A 21,264-nucleotide genomic window follows, 5' to 3' on the forward strand; every position below is an offset into this window, starting at 1 on the left:
CAAAAATTATTATTCTAAGCTATATTTGCCATTTGTGGAAATTTATTTGTGGCAGCATAAGTGCTTATGGTCATACTATGCTATTGTGATATTTATCAAATCTATTTTAATAACTGCTTAATGTGCTTGCTTTATATGAGATTTGCAGAAAAATATGAGAACTGAATTGCTGTGAAATTGTGATGTACCTTCATCTAACATTCAGTTAACTGTTGCTCTGCAGAGCAACGACTATACTTGGATGACTTGGTAGGTCAGTAAATAATCTCAAGATATTTAAAGTCTAGTAAAATATGCCATGCAATTGTTGCATTATGTGGATACTGGAAACTAGATTAGAATTCTATGTCTTTTAAGACACAATAAATTGATAGTGCTGAGCTTATTACAAAACCTATAATATAATTAACAGATGAAATAGGCTGAGAAACTATAGGTAGTAATTGTTAGTTAGCATTTTAACAGTAACTCAAGCATAGTTTTTGATGTCACAATGAGGAACTAATATGTGATTCTTCTCTTGCAGGGTAATCACTTTGATCAGTATGAAGAAGGCCACCTGGAGATTGAGCAGGCGTCATTAGACAAGCCTATAGAATCGGTAAGATCTAATTTTTTATTTTCAAGCCCCTGACAAAGCTAGGAAGTGCTCACATGTTGTTTGTCTTAAATGCAGCCACATTCTTATTAGAATAGATAGATACTAGTATATTTGCATTACATTAATGTGAAAAATAAGATACATCATTAAGTGTTGTTCTCTTAAAAAGTGTTTAAAACACATTAATAAATCAAAAGCCTAGCAGATAACAAAATAACTACTTTAATTTCCAGATTTATGAACATTGAGAAGTCATATATTTAGTTTGGCCCAGGGAAGGAGAATACAGAATAAAAACAGAAACATTAGCATAAATAAGTGGCAATTACAAAATAATATTACTGTCATAGTTTTTTTGTATTTTAAAAGATTTACTAAAGACAAGCTTCAGACAAGGAAGAATGAAGTCTTGTTTGCTTCCCCACTTGTTTTTTCTTTTATGCATCTTTCATTTTTGAATTTTTACCTCATATCACACTTCTGTATTGCTTTCTTCTTCTGAAATAAAATAGTTATAGTTTCTACTGCATAAATATCTATTTGAAGTTCAGCAGTTTAAAGGATTTGGATGAGACTAAAAATAAAAACAAAGTAACCTCCCCCCCCGCCCAATATTTTCCGAACTGAAATAAAGAATGTCCAATCCATTAATCATTTTGCTCTTGTCCATCCCTTTAGATTTTTGGATGTACAGTATTTTATAGCTTAGGAGTCCCCAAGCATCCTAATCTTGTCATTACCTGTTACTCCCAGAACAAATTTGCATTGGCAACCTCCTGTTTACAGTTATTAGGAAAGTCTGATGTTAAGCAACATGATTGTAAATTTTAAAAAGGTCACATGACCATGTGTGTTCTGGCAGTCCTGGATTGCCATCATTAAATGATAACCTCATGTCACTGTAACATATGACTTCCTGATGGCTTCCCATTGACTTTGCTTGTCAGAAATTGACAAGGAAATCACGATCATATGACGATGATGACAAAGCTCCAATGGCTATGCATATGAGACTAGTCATGACCACTACTTACTCAGTTCTGTCATAAGTTCAAACAATTGCTAGACTAACTGTTGAACAAGGACCACCTGTATTACTTTACTCCCTCTCGTGACAAATTGTAATTGTCCTTTGAATTTTGCACTATGAGTAGATACATGGCCTGATCAATTCTTAGCATAATCTGTAAGTCAATTCCACAATAAAAAACTAAGAAGTAAGTAATAAAGGCAATTCCATGAGATCCTGGAATCTTTCTTAGGCATCTTGGAATCCATGAAGCCCTAAGAATACTACTATTTTGCCTCATTTTTTATTATTTCAAAGATAGATTATGTAAAACTGTAGAGTTTTACTGTAGGGAAGAGAACAAGGCCAGATGGACCTTTGTCTGAGTCTAGTACAGGTAATCCTCAACTTACAACAATTCATTTAGTGACTTTACGAAGTTACAACACTACTGAAAATAGTGACCATTATGACTATTTTTCACACTTATGACCATTGCCGTAGTCCCATAGTTACAGGTTCAAAATTCAGAAACTTGGCAACTGTTGCATATTTATGAGGGCTGCAGGGTCCCAGTGTCATCTGATCACCTTTTGCAACTTTCTGACAAGCAAAGTCAATGGGGAAGCCAGATTCATGTAACAACTGTGTTACTAACTTAACAACTACAGTGATTCACTTAACAAGTGTGGCAAGAAAAGTCATAAATGGGGCAAAATTCACTTAATAGCTGTGTTGCTTAGCAACAGACATTTTGGACACAACTGTGATCATAAGTCGAGGACTGCCTATATTGGAATAGCAAAGTAACCTAGCCACCATTATTAGCAGTGGTTGCTTTCCTCAACTTTTCTGGTCAATTATTTTTCAAACCACAGTATTTATTCCTTACCCCATACTAAATCAATTCCTACCATATCCCAATGTATCCTCTCTGGTCATATTTTCTTTGGATCATTAATGCATATAGCCCTCAGCTATGAAGAATTTAAGGCAACTCAGTTAAAATTTTATCTAAAGGCTACTATTATTTCACTGCATTCATGAATGCTTAAAAATCTACAGTATTAAGAAGCTATATATTCTATATTTTTTTTTAATCTGTGTATATATCTATACATACACAGATTAAAATATATACACAGATTATCCTGTTTAATAGATTGATGTTTGTGTGTGTGTATTTGTGTGCGTGTTGAGATGTTCACAGAAATTTACACAACTTGGGGTGTTCGACATTTTTTCTTTCACAGCAGTTGGTCCAAATTAGCTAAGCAGCCATGACCTGGTTTGTATTTGCATGGTCTGCATTTTTAATTTCTTTTCTAGGGTTTCCTTTCTTCCTTCCCCCTTCTCCGCCCCTCTTCCCATTTCTTATTCTGTTTTTCTGTCCAACAAACACTGCATTCAGTATCTATTCATTGTGCTGGCATGATGCTAGAATTAGGCATGATAGTCATTGGTTACACATGAAATAATGCTGCAGAGAGGGTGGGAAGGATGGTGGTAATGCAGCTGCATTTGATTCTGTTGAATAATTCAGCTTTGTTTGCATGCATAAGCACACACATCAATTGAAATGCAAAGCCAGTTTCCCTCTGTAAATGTCATGAAATAGTTAGTATTGGAGCAATATTGTATGGCGTATTGGAGATTTTATTACAAGGTAAATGCCTCTGTGATCCTTAATTGTAATGTTCACAATATACATATTGCTGATCATCCTAAAAGAAATATAATAGGAAAGCCCAGTGCTATTTCATTGCAGTGCATCAGTGCATCAAGATACATTGCAACATTCAAAGGATCATAAGTGCCCAAATATTTGATTCTGATACACAGATCTGCATAATGAATTAAATCCATAATCTTAAAAATCAACTTTCCCAAAAGTCTAAAAACATGCTTTCAGTTCACACTCTTTCTCAGGAGTAGATTCTAGAATCTGCAAGTGCTGCTAAAGTGTTCTATGGTATATATTTTCTTAACCTTATGCAAATGATTATTTTTGCTTTTGGTATTTTTTAAATTGTGGAATTGGACAAATTTATTATTGTTTAAATTTCATTGATTTTAGTGGAAACTAGATATGAATTTATAGAACTCAGATTTGAGTCAACCTATTTTCAGTCATCACAATTTATCGCAAAAATAGATTGTTCACATTTGGTGTAGGTTTTTGGAATTCAGTGTCTGTTTCTGATTTTTAGAAACTTAAAGCTGGTGTGATCTCAATCAAAACTTCTTTTGATTATTAAAGTAGGTAATTATTGTTAACAACGTTTCTTGAAAAGTATTTTTTTGGCTATACTAATACATTGTGTTAAAGCAAAACGTTTGCTTTATTCTGATACAAATAAAGCCCACTATGTCTTGTAAGCAAAAGTTATGGGATATGTTAATTCTGCCTTTACAGAAATATTTCAGAAAATTTCAGAGAGGAATTAAAATAAATATATGAGGATAGAGTTGAGAACTGAAAAGACCAAAACTATTGACTTTTAGATATTAACAAAATAATTAAGATTGTTTAATCATTAACAGGAGAAAAATACTTTTCCAGGTTCACCATAATTTAAACCCATCGTTTAGAGCAGGGGTGTCAAACTCACGGCCCACATGCCTCACACATGGCCACATGATGCCATGTATTTGACACCCTTGGTTTAGAAGAATGTCTTGTGACTTGCAATTTCAATGGCTGCCTTTATTTTTTCAGCTCTGATTGTTTTTGCAGGCGAATGTCAGAGTCAGCAGCCAGTTCATAGAGAGGCATGGTTCTTGCAGAAAGCAAGAGGAACCAATTATGGGTTGGTTCTAAGTGAATGACTTTTATTTTTTGTCAACTCTTGTGTTCCTTTTTTTGCCTAGTAATGAAAGTACTGAATATTATGCTACATCACATTATGAGTTTACGTGCTTCTATTATATTTGGTGCAAAAATTAAGATTTTATTTCACAAGCATATTTGCTCAAGTTCAAATAGTAATACAGTAATATTTATTTGTGGTGAAAACATTTTTCTAGTAAATAAAATACTTTTTTTCAATTGGAACTAAAAATAGTTTTACATAGCACTGAACAATACCAGATAAAATCTTCTAAAGTATAAATGGGTTTAACTTGCTTAAAAACACTTGAGACCAGTTGAATCTGGCAGCAAAGTCCAAGGAAGAGCACAAATAATTTTAGAAAAATCTGGGGAATGGCTTTGCTTGGGAACACAGTTACATTTATAGGTGGCTCTGCAGCATTATCGTTTGAGGTGATCCTGATTTGTATTGCTACAGAACAGAACTGGATGGTAGCTGTAAACAATTTATTTGGGAGTCTGCAGATCACTGCATTGATTAAGAATAATACAGCTGAAATTAGTATTCATTATTTAGTAATAAAAATAGAAAACTGAACTTAGTGTTGCACTACTTTGCTATAGACACAAGTAAGTTTATGTTTTAGGCCCATCTCCTTTGTGACACTATTATAGTGAGAGAATTTATTGCTTAATATTGAGAAAAGAAATTAAATCAGTAACTAAGTAATTGAAGAGATTTCAGATTATCAATCTTTTAATCCAAAAATCCCAGTTATTTCAAGGATGGAATGAATCCCTTTAAGTTGGAACATTTTTTAGAACCAGATTTTATAGAATTAGTCTTATCTTCATTTTTTTTCTTATTTTTAGTAACCTATCTTATAAGATTTTAAGTGACAGGGTTAAATCTAGTGATACTACTTTGCTAATAGATATAATAATATTCAATCCATATGGACACCAGTTTACCATCTACCCCTGTGAACAGCAAATCTATTCCTGGCATTTACCAGAACTGAAGGTTTAAGAGAATATTGGTAGGTATGTGAGGCAAAGAAAAACTGAACAGCCAGTTTTGTCCATTTTTTTGGTTAATTGATGCAGTATACCCTTAGGCTTTCTTAAAAATTGATGATTACAAATATAGATAGCATTCAGGAAATAGGAAAAGAAACGTTCCAATCCCTGTAATTATTCTGAGTGACGGAAGCAAAATGAAGATTATTTATTATACAACCCTGTAGTTCTAGCATCTACTTTTGGCTCAAAAGTAACCTGTTTGAAGGCTGCTTAATGATGAAGTATTATACTTTGGGATAGGTTGATTTCCTTGTAAAATCCTCTTTTAACAAGGGCTAAGGGGTGGGACTGAACTTGAATTCTTGTCTGATACCTCTGCCAATTTCAGTTCTATTAGAGAAGAAATATGGAGAAAATGTTTTATACCTTTCCATATTAAAAATATGAGCTATTTGCTTCAAGCTGTCTTTTTTTTATCCTCAGCCATGCAGAGCCTGACTAGATAATATATTTTCCCCACAGGTTAGCTCTTTATCTTGTAATGATTCCTGTTTTAACCATTTATATTGAGAAAGGGCAGCAGTTTCAGAAAATATTTAACAAACAACCCAGTCTTCCCCCCTTTTTTCATCTGTATCAATTTATTGTGCTTCATATTAGCAAGGATATTTTAACATTTTATTGAGACCAATAGTTTAGTTTTATATTTTCTCTTTCTTGCTCTACCCTTGTCATATATTATTGATGTTTATGACCATCAAATATTGTACACAGGATGGTCAAAATGATTTCTTAGCTAGTCCCTTTGTGGAATGCAAAAAGAAGAATATTGTAGTAATTTTGGGGATTTAGTTTTTGTCATATTGCACATCTACACTGATCTGTGGACTCCACTGAATCCAAAATGGTATCTGTATAGGACTGCCAATTTGATATTTAGCAGCAGCCTGTATACTGCCAAGCACTCTAAATATTGTGCTTTCTGCAGATGCTGAATGATGTAGCACTACTCTTGGGCTTTTTCTCTCTTGCCTTCATTGTGTCATGCAGTAAGCTCTAAGTTTTTATTTGGGGCTTTTATTCTTTTTTTCCCCTTCTACTTTGCATGGAAGCACCCTTTATAGCAAGCTGTTCCTGCTTTTAAATTCTTTGATGCACAGTCAGCATCCCTTTTGGAGCCACTCAGAAGGTGATAGTAACAGTATTCTATTGTATTAAACAAAAACATTTCTAAGCTAATTTAATTGAACTTTGTATTCATAAGCCTTTATATCTCTCTAAGCTCCTCAAATGTATAACAATTTAATGGGAGACAGTTAATTACTGAAGATATCTAATGAAGTATCCTTATCTATTACTTTTTTTAAAGAAATGTTTTTATTTGAGTGTTTTAGCCACTGAAGAACAGTGTGAAATCTGAAAATTTACACATCTCCATAAATCATAGGAGTTTTATAGGCTAGAAACTTCTACTTGTATGTTGAAGTATACACATACACAGTCTCTTGAGTGGCTTTGCAAGTGTGGTGCTAAATGTGTACAATCATCCTCAGTTTTATTCTCTTTCCCTATGTTCAGTTTTAATGTTTGTTTCTCTTCCTGCTCCTCCTCTTTCACAATGTCAGTCACAATGCTGTTAAAACTCCCAGCTAGTCTTGTGTTTATTTTATGCGTTCATTCTTTTTAAAAACATTATTCGCAAGCAGTGAATAAAAACAAGACAAATACATTAAAAACAACAAATTACCACTAGTTGGTTGGACAGTTTCTTACTTTGTGTTACATTTAACTGTTCTTTTGACAGCCCAGTTTTTAAAGCCAGGTTCGTATGGAAATGCTTTCACTCCACCTGCACTGCTTTTGGAAATAGCATAATGGCTTCATGTGTCTGTTACTTTTTAGTGCATTCATCACACAACATGTTTAGCACAATGTCTCATCTGAGCAATAATTGTTTCCTTTTGCAGGAATGGAAGTACAACAGTTTTTTTTGTCAGAACTTCTTATTAGTCTGATACTAACACTATTCTGTTAATAACTATCCAAAATGGCTGCATTTTTCTATATTTAGAAAAGTCAGTGTTTAAAAAGATTTAGAAAAAAATTAAACTGAAAATATCAGCCAAAGAGACAATTTCTCAATCTAATTCAGACACTAGAAATCAATAAAACAAACACTAAGCATGGAGAACAGAAGCAAAAAACAATAAATGTCAGTGAACATGGGGGAGGGGGAGATAAGTAACCTGGGAGGGGAGTGAAGCGGGGTTTGAGGAGCTTCTTATTTTTTCATAATATGGTCCCACTATTATTTTCAGTACCTCTAGTTACTAGTAGTCCTAAAGGAAAACTGATATGTATTTATTTAAAAATAAGTCCCACTGATTTTAATAGGATTTATTCCTAGGTAGATATGTGTAGAATTACAACATAAATACACATATACATATATCTATGTATGCGTGTATCAACTATTACCTGCATGTGCCTGCACGCATGCATGCGCGCACACACACACACACACACACGAAGTTGCTGTCCATTGAATCAAACTTATCCAGTCGTTTTATACTGTGTTTGGTAGATTTGTTTGAGATTTTTAAGAAAACAAGACTTCACTAGCTTTATCCTCTGAGACCCTGGGGATTTTATAACTGCATTATAAGTGGATTATCATTACATGATAGCCAAATTTCAGAGATATTTTTACATATAATTAAAGTGATAATAATTGTCAGAATATACAATTGTCTTAATAATAAGAGTCTCATATTGTCCATGTCTGGCCTACCTAATGAGTGATAGAAGTTATAGATCAACAGATATAGAGGCCTCCTATTTCTACAAGGCTGCCTGAAGGGCTGGATTTAAATTAGGGTTCATCCCTGAAATAGATGAAACAGAATATTGAATTGAAGTAAGTGAATTGAAAGAGCTGTGGTTCTTTTTTAAAGCACTTCTGTCTAATAGCATTAAAATCAGGTCCATTGCTGAAATAAGGGAAAGAGATTCTGGAAGAAAACACATGAGAGAGTGTTAAGAAAAGAGGGAGCTAATTTATATTTAATTTCTTCAATTTATATTCCAGGTGAAGAAAAAAAATTTAGGGAGAGCATTTAAGGGACATTCACCAGGAAAAGACTAATTACCATATATGATTCCCTGTAATCTTTTTCCTTGAACATGAACATGGGAATCCAGTGTCTTTCTTGAAATTAATTTCATCCTAGCTATGTATATGCTAGTTTCTTGCTTTAGCTTGACATCAAAAGCTAACATTGAATTACTACATTCACCTCTTATTAATTTTAGTCCATTTTGATTTTCTTTTAAAAAGATGAGACATTATGCTTGTTGTGTTTTGTCCCTACAAGCACTAATGGTTCCTTGCTGTTTTAACCTGTTGCTAGGCCTGTTCATCCTAACATATTAGTGTTTCTGTTAGTTTACATGTGTAATGCATCATACAGTCTACGCTTGAGCTTATTTTATCTATATATACTTTAATTATTTCTAATTTGTTAATATTTTAAATTTGAACTTTTGTATTTTTACTAACTTTGCTATACTTTTTCAGTTCAATAATGGCTGCATGTTTTAATTTTCATATATATGGGTGTGTGTGTATATATATATATATATGTGTGTGTGTGTGTGTGTGTGTTTGTGTGTGTATGTGTGTGCTTGTATATATGTATATATATGGTTATATATGCATATATGTGTGTGTGTGTGTGTGTATGTATATGTGTGTGTGTGTGTGTGTATATATATATATATATATATCTTTGGTTATTCGGGTTTTCTCTCACGTAAAATTGGAAGTATCTTGGCAACGTTTCGACGAAATCTCATTCGTCATCTTCAGGCTTGTGTCTTCGGCTTTGTGCTTCTCGGAGTAATGTGAGCTTGCAGCTGCTTCTTCCTTTTAACTGCTAGTGGGGTGTGACTTGATTGGGTGGGGCTTGGCTGTGTTGTGATTGGGTGGGGTTGTGTTCTCCTTGGTTGGGGGTTGGCTGTGTTCTGATTGGTTGGGGTTGGCTGTGTTCTGATTGGCTGGGGGTGTGTTCTGTTCAGGTGGGAGCTTGGTTGTGCTGAGGTTAGTCTTAGTTGCCAGGGGATTTGAGCTGGTGAGCTGTGATCCTGTTGTTTGGCTTCGCGCTCGTGGTCGTGCTACATCTTCATGGTGAGCGTCCGTTCGTTTCATGTATGGGTCGGAGGGGTTTGAAGTTGTGGGTAGTGATGCAGCTGTGGTACGGCTTCTGGTCCGTGGTCGTGTCTCATCATCTGTGTGGGTGTGAGTCTGCTTTCTACGTGGAAGTGTGGTGGTAGCATCTTGTGTGGTCCTCATGGGTGTGGGTCTGGTGTCATTCTTCATGTTAGGTACTTGTTTGTTAATGAGGGCAGGTTTCCAAATGGCTGGTAGGCGGGAGGTATCATCTCGTTTATTCATGCTGTTTGGGCGTTTTTCTATCTCGGTGGCTTGTCTGATTATTCTGTTGTTGAAGTGTTCAGTTTTGGTGATAGTTCTGGTATTTTTAAAGGCAATCTCATGTCCTGTGGCTTTGAGGTGTTGGACCAGGGAAGAGGTCGGTTCTTCTTTTTGATTGAGTTCTTGTGTTCTTCAATGCGTGCACTTATTCTTCTGTTGGTTTCTCCGATGTATGTGGTGGGGCAGGCGGTGCATGGGATTTCGTATACTCCTTGGTTTTCTAACCTCGATTCTGTCTTTAGGGTTTCTTAGGATGGTGGATATTTTTCTGTTTGTGTAGAATGATGTCTTAATGTTGTGTTTTTGGAGGATCTTGCTGATTTTGTCTGTAGTGCCTTTTATATATGGGAGGAGGACTTTGCCGTTCTCTTGTCCTCTGTCTTGGATTTTGGTTGGGGTTTCTTTTGGATTAGGTGGGTAATCTTCTTTCTTTGGAATCCATTGGCTGTTAGTACGTTAGGGAGTTCAGTTTTTAGGTGTTGTTCGTCAGCTAAGCATTTTGTTCTGGAGATGAGTGTCTCGGCTACGGAATTGATCTGTGCTGGGTGGTGGAGAGTGCGTGTAGATAGCGGTTTGTATGTGTTTTCTTCTGGTAGATGGTGTGTCCTAGGGAGCCATTAGATTTTTTGTATACTAAGACATCTAGGAAGGGAAGTTGATTGTTAGCTTCTGTTTCCATGGTGAATTGTATTTTGGGGTGTAGGCTGTTGAGTTGAAACCAGCCTGACCAAAACCAACTCTGATGATGCTAACAGAATCAGACTCGAAATCACCAACATCCTCTGCACCAGCAAACCCCCCAAAAGCAACTTATCCAAAGAAGAACAAACTGCACTACTTAACCTGAAAGAAGAGATCAGCATAATAATTCTACCAGCAGACAAGGGCAACACGACAGTGGTTATGAACACATCTGATTACCAAACCAAGTTAACCAACCTACTCCAAGACCCCACATACAAACCACTAAACACAAACCCCACCACCTACCTAGAAAAAAACCACCAGATCCAAAATAAAAGCCTCCCCCATCAGCGAAGAAATCCAGCAAAGAATCATACCCAGAGAGAAATCATCCAGATGCCCTAAGCTTTATGGTCTCCCCAAGATACACAAAGAAGGAACCCCACTTAGACCAATAGTCAGCTCCATAGGCTCACCTCTACAAAACCTAGCCAAATTTCTCGCCAAACAACTACAGCCCTATGCAGAATCCATCAACCTACACGTAAGAAACTCATTCCAGTTCATTGAGATCATAAAGAAACAAAACTTACAGCCCAGCGACCTACTAATGAGCTTCGATGTCATATCTCTTTCACCCAAGTGCCTATAAAAGAAGCCTAGACAGCCATCCAAAACAAATACAACCCCCCCCATCACATCCTAGATCTGACCAACCACTGCCTATCCAAAACATACTTCACCTACAATGGACAAAAATACAAAAAAAAAATAGAAGGAGCACCCATGGGATCACCCCTCTCACCTGTCATCGCAAACCTCTACATGGAACACTTTGAAACACAAGCTCTAGAAAATTATGATAACAAACCCAAACTCTGGCTCAGATACGTAGATGACACCTTCATAATCTGGCCACACGGGAAAGAAAAACTGAACAACTTCCTCACACACCTCAACAGCCTACACCCCAATACAATTCACCATGGAAACAGAAGCTAACAATCAACTTCCCTTCCTAGATGTCTTAGTATACAAAAAATCTAATGGCTCCCTAGGACACACTATCTACCAGAAGAAAACACATACAAACCGCTATCTACATGCACTCTCACACCACCACCTAGCACAGATCAATTCCGTGAGCCGAGACACTCATCTCCAGAACAAAATGCTTAGCCGACGAACAACACCTAAAACCGAACTACACACTCTCCCTAACGTACTAACAGCCAATGGATTCCAAAGAAAGAAGATTATCCACCTAATCCAAAAAGAAACCCCAACCAAAATCCAAGACAGAGAACAAGAGAACGGCAAAGTCCTCCTCCCATATATAAAAGGCACTACAGACAAAATCAGCAAGATCCTCCAAAAACACAACATTAAGACAGCATTCTGCACAAACAGAAAAATATCCACCATCCTAAGAAACCCTAAAGACAGAATCGAGTTAGAAAACCAAGGAGTATACGAAATCCCATGCACCGCCTGCCCCACCACATACATCGGAGAAACCAACAGAAGAATAAGTGCACGCATTGAAGAACACAAGAACTCAATCAAAAAAGAAGAACCGACCTCTTCCCTGGTCCAACACCTCAAAGCCACAGGACATGAGATTGACTTTAAAAATACCAGGACTATCGCCAAAACCGAACACTTCAACAACAGAATAATCAGAGAAGCCATAGAGATAGAAAAACACCCACACAGCATGAATAAATGAGATGATACCTCCCGCCTACCAGCCATTTGAAACCCGCCTCATTAACAAATGAGTACCTAACATGAAGAATGACACCAGACCCACACCCACAAGGGCCACACAAGATGCTACCACCACACTTCCACGTAGAAAGCAGACTCACACCCACACAGATGATGAGACACGACCACGGCCAGAAGCCGTACTGCAGCTGCATCACTACCCTCTTCAAACCCATCCGACCCATACATGAAACAAACGGACGCCCACCATGAAGATGAAGCCAAACAACAGGATCACAGCTGATCCTGTTGAAGCCAAACAACAGGATCACAGCTCACCAGCTCAAATCCCTGGCAACTAAGACTAACCTCAGCACAACCAAGCCCCAACCTGAATAGAACACACCCCAGCCAATCAGAACACAGCCAAGCCCCCACCCAATCAAGTCACACCCCCACTAGCAGTTAAAAGGAAGAAGCTCACATTACTCTGCAAGCTCACATTACTCCGAGAAGCACAAAGCCGAAGACACAAGCCTGAAGATGATGAATGAGATTTCGTCGAAACATTGCCAAGATACTTCCAATTTTACGTGGGAGAAAACCCGAATAACCAAAGATCCACATACAAATACCCGCAAAATCTCAGAATATATATATATATTTGTTTTCTTAAGTTTTCGCTGGCATTACATGTATGGTATTCAGCTTTGTTCGGTATTTTCTCATCGCCACAGTTGTGCTTTTAAAGTTAGCATCAGTTCGCAGAGACCATCTGCCATCATCAGGCTTCTGTATTGTGTTGCTCAGGAGTCAGACTTTTACAGCTGTTTCAGTTTTAAATTCAATAGGCTAGCCCCAAATTTAAAACTGAAACAACTGTAAAAGTCTGACTCACAAACGAACACAATACAGAAGCCTGATAATGGCAGATGAGATTCTGCAAACGTTGCTACAACTTTAAAAGCACAACTATAATGATGTGGGAAAATACCCAACAAAGTTGAATACCATATATATATATATATATATATACACACTACATATATAGATATTTGGATGTATGTTTTTTTTAATTTGTAAAAACCAATTAAATCTAACATGGATTTTGCTCTGATTGTGTTTTGGTTTCTAGTAGTGGGGCAAGTCTGACATTTAACAACTTAATGTGATCTCTTCAAAGTCTTGACACACAAACAAGTAAAAATAAACTAAACACATTAGGTATTTTGTTTTTTGTTTTGTTTTTTACAAAAATCAAGTGGCACTTTTTTAGGTGATGGATATGATTGTATAATTAGATTGATTTAATACTTTTAAATGTCAATTTCTTTTATTTTTCCCCATTGCTTTTTTTTCCTGTTATGCACAAAAGTTACCCAGCACACCATGAGAAAGTATGATGATCCTACCTGAACTCTGTTCCTGTGGAAAAATCTTACCAGCAGGTGTTCTAGTTTTTTTGTTTTGTTTTTATGTAAATATCTTTTCCCTTTTATGGGGCAATTGTTGCCCTTAAGTAGTTCTTATTTCATTTATTTTGCATGCATACATGTAGACAATTACCTTGTTCGCCATGTGTTGACGTGTCATTGTAAAAGAATATATTATTGGAATATTTTTGGTTTGTTTCTCTCTTCTGTCTGTCAGGATAATATTGGACACCGTTTGCTACAGAAGCATGGTTGGAAGCTGGGCCAAGGCTTGGGGAAATCTCTTCAAGGTAAGTAAAAAAAATGTAACCATTAAAATATTCAATATCCTTCAAATCAAATTTCCAGTTTAGATTCTTTCCCTCCCTTCTTGCCCTTGTACTTATTAAGTTTTACATTTATCATTATTACAATCAGTTTCTCTTCTTATATATTAGTCAAGTATGTGGTCTGTATTCTAAATTATATATGTATATCAAGTTTTATTTAAGGGAAATTGAAAGCTGGATATTGCAGCAGGATTATAGTATGGATGGGAAAGCCATGCATCATTCTGTTGTTGACACAAATTGTTTAGTCATTGTGTCACCATGATTTTATCATCACCTTTGGTGAATGAAATATTAGAAAAAAATGCAGTAAATCTCCCTTCCAGAAAATAGTTATTTTTTAACCTAGGGGTGGTTTCCAATCTTAGACACTTAGATTTTAGGCTAAAATTGAATATTGTCTGCATTGCATTAGACAAAAATTGAATATTGTCTGCATTGGAGATATAAGACTTGAAACTATCACAGTAATGTTAATCTAAATAGTTAGTTTCAAAACCTACAGAAATCTGAGTTATACAAATTATTTGTTGCTGTAATTTATTCATTTGAAGTTGCTTCTGAGGGGTTAAACATTTTGCTTAGTAGAATATTTACTATAATTAGCATTAACCCAACACAAACTTCTGATTTTTCTTCCTAGTTTGATTCCCATCCTATCTCATATCAGCCCATATAGCCTAGGTATATTTTAGGTATATATATTGAACGTTACTTTTTTTAAGCTGTGGGACACTTCAGTTATGTAACCAGGTTTTTTGATAACCAATACAAAGTTAGTGAGTAGCCGCAAAGTCATTTAGACAACAGGATAGGTAAAATAACAAGGTCTTTCTGCAAGTAGAATCCAGACATATATTGGAACTTACTATATTGCCTATCCTCTAATACCATGATGGCAAACCTATGGCACGCGTGCCATAGGTGGCACACAGAGCCATTTGTACCGGCACATGAGCTGCAGGCAAACTTAACTCACTGGGTAGAGGCAGAGGCTTACAGCTGATTTTCGGTTGTTTGAGGCCTTTTCAGCCTCCCAAAGGCTTGAGGAAGGCTTTTGCAGGTTAAAATCAGCCCTGTTTCGTCACTTCCTGTTTTTCCAAAAATTCCAAAGTGATGAAACGGGGCTAGTTTTTGGCCTGAAGAAGCCTGTAGAAGCCTTCCTCAAGCCTTTGGGAGGCCGAAAAGGTTCTCAAACCAGCCGAAATCAGCTGTGAGGTGCAGTGCAGGTAAGGGGGCGGCGTGGATGGATGGGGATTACATGCGTATGCGTGGGGCATGGGGGCATGCATTGCCTTCTCGGTGTTGGCACTCATGCAAGCGCGCACACAATTTTTTGGCACCAAAAAGGTTAGCCACTACTGCTCTAATATGTTTCATTCCTATTATGCCTCCAGTGAAGCTTACCCTTAATGAAAGTGGTAAGATTTTTTTTGTACTGTATGAATAATCGAGAATAATTAAGTGCTGCCTAGTAAGTTAAGCTATATATATTTGAATAAGAAAGCTCTCCGGTTAATTGATTAAGGTATAGAAGTGGTTTCATATGGTTCCTGTCCTGAATTGGAAAGGCTGTTCTTTTCAAAGAACAAAATTGATTGCAGAAAATTATAATGAGAACAAACTACATTGTCTGATGTTTATTTGTGGAACTGAAAATTAGTTCAATTTAAGATTAAAACACGCACACACCTGCATCTCCCTGTATGGTATTTCTACTTTCTATGGTATTTCTACTTTATCGTGTACTTTTAACATATTCTATATTTACTTAATTTCAATTTAAAGCTAAAATCTTGTGGAAATACTTTAGAGAAGTGCTCTGAATGCATGCAGACATGTTTTTAGTATTTTAAAAAAAAATATTAAAAGTGTGTCTTCTATGGTTTGCAATGCTTCCTTCTGTCATTGCATTTGTATACATGCATAGTTGCTTTGAATGAATGAATGAATTCTTTATTGGCCAAGTGTGATTTAGACGCACAAGGAATTGGTCTTGATGCATATGCAGTCAGTGTACATGAAAAGAAAGATACATTCGTCAAGAATCATAAGTTTCAACACTTAGTGATAGTCATAGGGTACAAATAAGCAATCAAATCATACTAGGAAACAGTCAGTAAATCATAAGGATACAAGCAACAAAGTTACAGTCATACAGTCACAAGTGGGAGGAGATGAGTGATAGGAACAGTGAGAAGATTAATAGTAATAGTAATGCAGACTTGGACAGTGTTGAGGGAATTATTTGTTTAGCAGAGTGATGGCGTTCGGGAAAAACTGTTCTTGTGTCTAGTTGTTCTGGTGTGCAGTGTTCTACAACATCATTTTGAGGGCAGGAGTTGAAACAGTTTATGTCCAGGATGTGAGGGGTCTGTAAATATTTTCATAGCCCTCTTTTGACTCAGTGCAGTATATAGGTCCTTAATGGAAGGCAGTCCATTTTTCTGCAGTTCTAATTATCCTCTGAAGTCTGTGTCTGAGAGAGTTATAGAGGGTGCTGGATGACATTCTCCCTCTGTAGAACTGCATCAGCAACTCCTTGGGCAGTTTGAGGTTTTTGAGTTGGCACAGAAAGAACATTCTTCGTTGTGCTTTTTTGATGACGCTTTTTGATGTTAGGTGTCCATTTTAGGTCTTGAGATATGGTAGAACCTAGATATTTGAAGATCTCTACTGTTGATACTGTGTTGTCTAGTACTGTAAGAGGTGATAATATGGGAGGGTTTCTCCTAAAGTCTACCACCATTTCTACGGTTTTGAGTGTGTTCAGTTCCAGATTGTTCCGGTCGCACCAAGAAACGCGTCCAATCATGAGGCAAGTTGTTCAACCTCCCATCTGTATGCGTTTGATTCATCATTGTCTCAAATGAGACTAATCACTGTTGGAGAAAATGTTTTATACCTTTCCATATTACAAAATATGAGCTATTTGCTTCAAGCTGTCTTTTTTTATCCTCAGCCATGCAGAGCCTGACTAGATAATATATTTTCCCCACAGGTTAGCTCTCTGTATCTTGTAATGATTCCTGTTTTTGTAAGCACCATTTATATTGAGAAAAGGGCAGCAGTTTCAGAAAATATTTAACAAACAACCCAGTCTTCCCTTTTTCATCTGTATCAATTTATTGTGCTTCATATTAGCAAGGATATTTTAACATTTATTGAGACCAATAGTTTAGTTTTATATTTTCTCTTTCTTGCTCTTACCCTTGTCATATATTATTGATGTTTATGACCACTCAAATATTGTACACAGGATGGTCAAAATGATTTCTTAGCTAGTCCCTTTGTGGAATGCAAAAGAAGAATATTGTAGTAATTTTGGGGATTTAGTTTTTGTCATATTGCACATCTACACTGATCTGTGGACTCCACTGAATCCAAAATGGTATCTGTATAGGACTGCTAATTTGATATTTAGCAGCAGCCTGTATACTGCCAAGCACTCTAAATATTGTGCTTTCTGCAGATGCTGAATGATGTAGCACTACTCTTGGGCTTTTCTCTCTGCCTTCATTGTGTCATGCAGTAAGCTCTAAGTTTTTATTTGGGGCTTTTATTCTTTTTTTTCCCTTCTACTTTGCATGGAAGCACCCTTTATAGCAAGCTGTTCCTGCTTTTAAATTCTTTGATGCACAGTCAGCATCCCTTTTGGAGCCACTCAGAAGGTGATAGTAACAGTATTCCCATTGTATTAAACAAAAACATTTCTAAGCTAATTTAATTGAACTTTGTATTCATAAGCCTTTATATCTCTAAGCTCCTCAAATGTATAACAATTCTAATGGGAGACAGTTAATTACTGAAGATATCTAATGAAGTATCCTTATCTATTACTTTTTTTAAAGAAATGTTTTTATTTGAGTGTTTTAGCCACTGAAGAACAGTGTGAAATCTGAAAATTTACACATCTCCATAAATCATAGGAGTTTTTATAGGCTAGAAACTTCACTTGTATGTTGAAGTATACACATACACAGTCTCTTGAGTGGCTTTGCAAGTGTGGTGCTAAATGTGCATGAATCATCCTCAGTTTTATTCTCTTTCCTATGTTCAGTTTTAATGTTTGTTTCTCTTCCTGCTCCTCCTCTTTCACAATGTCAGTCACAATGCTGTTAAAACTCCCAGCTAGTCTTGTGTTTATTTTATGCGTTCATTCTTTTTAAAAACATTATTCGTATAGCAGTGAATAAAAACAAGACAAATACATTAAAAACAACAAATTACCACTAGTTGGTTGGACAGTTTTTTTTGGCTACTTTGTGTTACATTTAACTGTATTCTTTTGACAGCCTGAAGTTTTTAAAGCCAGGTTCGTTATGGAAATGCTTTCACTCCACCTGCACTGCTTTTTTTGGAAATAGCATAATGGCTTCATGTGTCTGTTACTTTTTAGTGCATTCATCACACAACATGTTTAGCACAATGTCTCATCTGAGCAATAATTGTTTCCTTTTGCAGGAATGGAAGTACAACAGTTTTTTGTCAGGAACTTCTTATTAGTCTGATACTAACACTATTCTGTTAATAACTATCCAAAATGGCTGCATTTTTCTATATATTTAGAAAAGTCAGTGTTTAAAAGATTTAGAAAAAATTAAACTGAAAATATCAGCCAAAGAGACAATTTCTCAATCTAATTCAGACACTAGAAATCAATAAAACAAACACTAAGCATGGAGAACAGAAGCAAAAACAATAAATGTCAGTGAACATGGGGAGGGGGAGATAAGTAACCTGGGAGGGGAGTGAAGCGGGGTTTGAGGAGCTTCTTATTTTTTCATAATATGGTCCCACTATTATTTTCAGTACCTCTAGTTACTAGTAGTCCTAAAGGAAAACTGATATGTATTTATTTAAAAATAAGTCCCACTGATTTTAATAGGATTTATTCCTAGGTAGATATGCGTGTAGAATTACAACATAATACACATATACATATATCTATGTATGCGTCAGTATCAACTATTACCTGCATGTGCCTGCACGCATGCATGCATGCGCACACACACACACACACACACGAAGTTGCTGTCCATTGAATCAAACTTATCCAGTCGTTTTATACTGTGTTTGGTAGATTTGTTTGAGATTTTTAAGAAAACAAGACTTCACTAGCTTTATCCTCTGAGACCCTGGGGATTTTATAACTGCATTATAAGTGGATTATCATTACATGATAGCCAAATTTCAGAGATATTTTTACATATAATTAAAGTGATAATAATTGTCAGAATATACAATTGTTCTTAATAATAAGAGTCTCATATTGTCCATGTCTGGCCTACCTAATGAGTGATAGAAGTTATAGATCAACAGATATAGAGGCCTCCTATTTCTACAAGGCTGCCTGAAGGGCTGGATTTAAATTAGGGTTCATCCCTGAAATAGATGAAACAGAATATTGAATTGAAGTAAGTGAATTGAAAGAGCTGTGGTTCTTTTTTAAAGCACTTCTGTCTAATAGCATTAAAATCAGGTCCATTGCTGAAATAAGGGAAAGAGATTCTGGAAGAAAACACATGAGAGAGTGTTAAGAAAAGAGGGAGCTAATTTATATTTAATTTCTTCAATTTATATTCCAGGTGAAGAAAAAAAAATTTAGGGAGAGCATTTAAGGACATTCACCAGGAAAAGACTAATTACCATATATGATTCCCTGTAATCTTTTTTCCTTGAACATGAACATGGGAATCCAGTGTCTTTCTTGAAATTAATTTCATCCTAGCTATGTATATGCTAGTTTCTTTGCTTTAGCTTGACATCAAAAGCTAACATTGAATTACTACATTCACCTCTTATTAATTTTAGTCCATTTTGATTTTCTTTTAAAAGATGAGACATTATGCTTGTTGTGTTTTGTCCTACAAGCACTAATGGTTCCTTGCTTGTTTTAACCTGTTGCTAGGCCTGTTCATCCTAACATATTAGTGTTTCTGTTAGTTTACATGTGTAATGCATCATACAGTCTACGCTTGAGCTTATTTTATCTATATATACTTTAATTATTTCTAATTTGTTAATATTTTAAATTTGAACTTTTGTATTTTTACTAACTTTGCTATACTTTTTCAGTTCAATAATGGCTGCATGTTTTAATTTTCATATATATGGGTGTGTGTGTATATATATATATATGTGTGTGTGTGTGTGTGTGTGTTTGTGTGTGTATGTGTGTGCTTGTATATATGTATATATATGGTTATATATGCATATATGTGTGTGTGTGTGTGTGTATGTATGTGTGTGTGTGTGTGTGTGTATATATATATATATATATCTTTGGTTATTCGGGGTTTTCTCTCACGTGAAATTGGAAGTATCTTGTAAACGTTTGACGAAATCTCATTCGTCATCTTCAGGCTTGTGTCTTCGGCTTTGTGCTTCTCGGAGTAATGTGAGCTTGCAGCTGCTTCTTCCTTTTAACTGCTAGTGGGGGGTGTGACTTGATTGGGTGGGGCTTGGCTGTGTTGTAGATTGGGTGGGGTTGTGTTCTCCTTGGTTGGGGGTTGGCTGTGTTCTGATTGGTTGGGGGTTGGCTGTGTTCTGATTGGCTGGGGGTGTGTTCTGTTCAGGTGGGAGCTTGGTTGTGCTGGAGGTTAGTCTTAGTTGCCAGGGGATTTGAGCTGGTGAGCTGTGATCCTGTTGTTTGGCTTCGCGCTCGTGGTCGTGTACATCTTCATGGTGAGCGTCCGTTCGTTTCATGTATGGGTCGGAGGGGTTTGAAGTTGTGGGTAGTGATGCAGCTGTAATGATGCGGCTTCTGGTCCGTGGTGTCGTGTCTCATCATCTGTGTGGGTGTGAGTCTGCTTTCACGTGGAAGTGTGGTGGTAGCATCTTGTGTGGTCCTCATGGGTGTGGGTCTGTGTCATTCTTCATGTTAGGTACTTGTTTGTTAATGAGGGCAGGTTTCCAAATGGCTGGTAGGCGGAGGTATCATCTCGTTTATTCATGCTGTTTGGGCGTTTTTCTATCTCGGTGGCTTGTCTGATTATTCTGTTGTTGAAGTGTTCAGTTTTGGTGATAGTTCTGGTATTTTTAAAGGCAATCTCATGTCCTGTGGCTTTGAGGTGTTGGACCAGGGAAGAGGCTCGGTTCTTCTTTTTGATTGAGTTCTTGTGTTCTTCAATGCGTGCACTTATTCTTCTGTTGGTTTCTCCGATGTATG

General features: G+C 36.4%; 1 protein-coding gene across 4 annotated transcripts in view; it reads left to right on the forward strand.

Annotated features, from left to right (window-relative positions):
* GPATCH8 (G-patch domain containing 8) overlaps positions 1–21,264 on the forward strand; it is a 116,286-nt gene that overhangs the window by 32,937 nt on the left and 62,085 nt on the right. Inside the window, exons 2-3 of one of the 4 annotated variants that reach the window (XM_026683670.2) lie at positions 527–601; positions 13,982–14,054. In XM_026683670.2, coding sequence (XP_026539455.1) covers positions 527–601; positions 13,982–14,054 — 148 coding nt within the window. Of the gene's footprint in view, positions 1–526; positions 602–13,981; positions 14,055–21,264 lie in introns of those variants that run through there. The other 3 variants (XM_087946813.1, XM_087946809.1, XM_087946812.1) reach the window with 3 other exon arrangements.

The sequence above is a fragment of the Notechis scutatus genome, chromosome Z (assembly GCF_049901735.1).
Source record: "Notechis scutatus isolate UNSWTSFEM ecotype Mainland chromosome Z, rNotScu1.2, whole genome shotgun sequence".
Classification (NCBI taxonomy): domain Eukaryota; kingdom Metazoa; phylum Chordata; class Lepidosauria; order Squamata; family Elapidae; genus Notechis; species Notechis scutatus.